Here is a 1,777-nt window from a genome sequence, read left to right as displayed (position 1 = left end):
TTTTTCAGACCGATGAGCTTTGTAAAAATCGACGCGTTTCAAAAAGGCGGGGCATAGAGGAGAAACAATAATGTACAGTATGTGGAAAATAATGTGTTTTTTTAACTTTAAACCGCATAAACACATTTCATTACACCAAATACACAAAATAATGTTCTTTTTAGCAGCATCATTTGACCCCTTTAAGAGTTCTAGAATAATTTCTTCCTTTTTGTTTAATCACAGACTGAATGCTACAATCATGTGCGGTTCCTGGATAGATACAATGACACTCACCTGTACACCTGCGGGACGCATGCCTTCAGACCACGCTGTGCTTACATAGTGAGATGTTTACCTCTCTCATTCTGAACTTCATATTGCAAAGAAATTGTGATCATGAATGCTTTATATTCTAGTATAAGATTGAGCATGGTGCTTATAAATCTCCATGTTTTGCTCAGGATGTGGCACGCTTTACCTTTGTGCGTTTTGAGGAGGGAAAGGAGAAATGTCCTTACGACCCTACAAAGGGCTACACTGGATTCATAATAGGTAAATTACTTCATAAGCTTATGAGATTCATAAGCTCATGAGATTCATAAGCTTATTTCTTATGTTTCTTCTAGTGTAACCTATAAGATTTGCTGTTACAGATGGTGAGATGTACTCTGCCTCCCAGTATGAGATTCGTAACATCCCTGATATACGACGCAACTTTCCCTTCCCCAACTTGCGGATGGACGATTCCCCAACAAGATGGCTGCTGGGTTAGTTGAACATTTTTTGAAAAAGAAGAATGTGAATGTGCCGTATATTACTCACTGTATCATCTGCCAAGCAAGAATATCAAAAAGTAATAGCACACCTGCCTTAGAAAGCATCACTAATAATTCAATACTTTTAGGCAAAATATTTTGATTCAGTTCAAATGTAAGATATAAGATTAAAAGGAACATAAGATCCCAAAAGAGTCACTATATTTTAATCAATAAACACTGTACTTTGAAACTTCTCAGACACACAATAAGCTCTGTAAGACCCATAATTGGTCCATTGTGGTGTGGGCAGCAGTTAATGCTGTTGTTTTCTCGTAGAGTCAGATTTTGTCGGCTCAGCGTTACTCAGAGAGAGCATCAACAGCTCCATCGGGGATGATGACAAACTCTACTTCTTCTTCACGGAGAGGAACACAGAACCGACAGCTTACTCCAGCCAGACCAAAGTGGCCAGGGTGGCCCGTGTGTGTAAGGTAAAGTTTGGGATATATCTTGAAGAGGAACAGTTATGTTGATCTGGTGTTCAAATTTGCATTAACAAGACATTTTCGCTCCTAAGTACAATTCAAATAAGCTAAAATTATTCAGAGCTCCGTGACAGCACCAGCCTGACCTCATGTCGCCACACATTCCTGGAGTTTCTACGGTTTGCCACTGTTGCCGGGCAGATAAAGCCCCACTACCCAAACTATCTCTCTCATTTGCTTTCCTTCTCCCACACATGCTCTCCCACCTGCATTACTCTCATCTCATTTAGTTTCTTCATTGTGTTCGGATAAACCACCCAGCATTTTCCCCTCACCGTTATATCTTCATTTATTTCACGCCTGCATTCACTCTGCAGCTAACACTTCACGGCTCTGGGAAGCAGGTCAGGTCCCTTACTGTTTGACTTACTGAGTTAGGAGGGAAAGAAGCTCCAGTCCAAAGTAGGCCACACTACGCACAAATACACACACACACACACACACACACACACACACACACACACACACACACACAGAGAGAGAGAGAGAGAG

The 1,777-nt window shown here is 41.0% G+C and overlaps 1 protein-coding gene across 1 annotated transcript in view; it reads left to right on the top strand.

The window, feature by feature from the left end:
* Positions 1-1,777, top strand: part of LOC107690906 (semaphorin-4G) — a 27,607-nt gene that overhangs the window by 16,262 nt on the left and 9,568 nt on the right. Inside the window, exons 5-8 of the mRNA XM_016489320.1 lie at positions 226-324; positions 444-534; positions 636-749; positions 1,077-1,231. Coding sequence (XP_016344806.1) covers positions 226-324; positions 444-534; positions 636-749; positions 1,077-1,231 — 459 coding nt within the window. The remainder of the gene's footprint in view (positions 1-225; positions 325-443; positions 535-635; positions 750-1,076; positions 1,232-1,777) is intronic.

Source organism: Sinocyclocheilus anshuiensis, unplaced genomic scaffold (assembly GCF_001515605.1).
Source record: "Sinocyclocheilus anshuiensis isolate Anshui unplaced genomic scaffold, SAMN03320099.WGS_v1.1 scaffold1885, whole genome shotgun sequence".
Lineage (NCBI taxonomy): Eukaryota > Metazoa > Chordata > Actinopteri > Cypriniformes > Cyprinidae > Sinocyclocheilus > Sinocyclocheilus anshuiensis.
The sequence above is the reverse complement of the archived record's forward strand: the minus strand, read 5'-3'. Positions and strand labels throughout refer to the sequence as shown.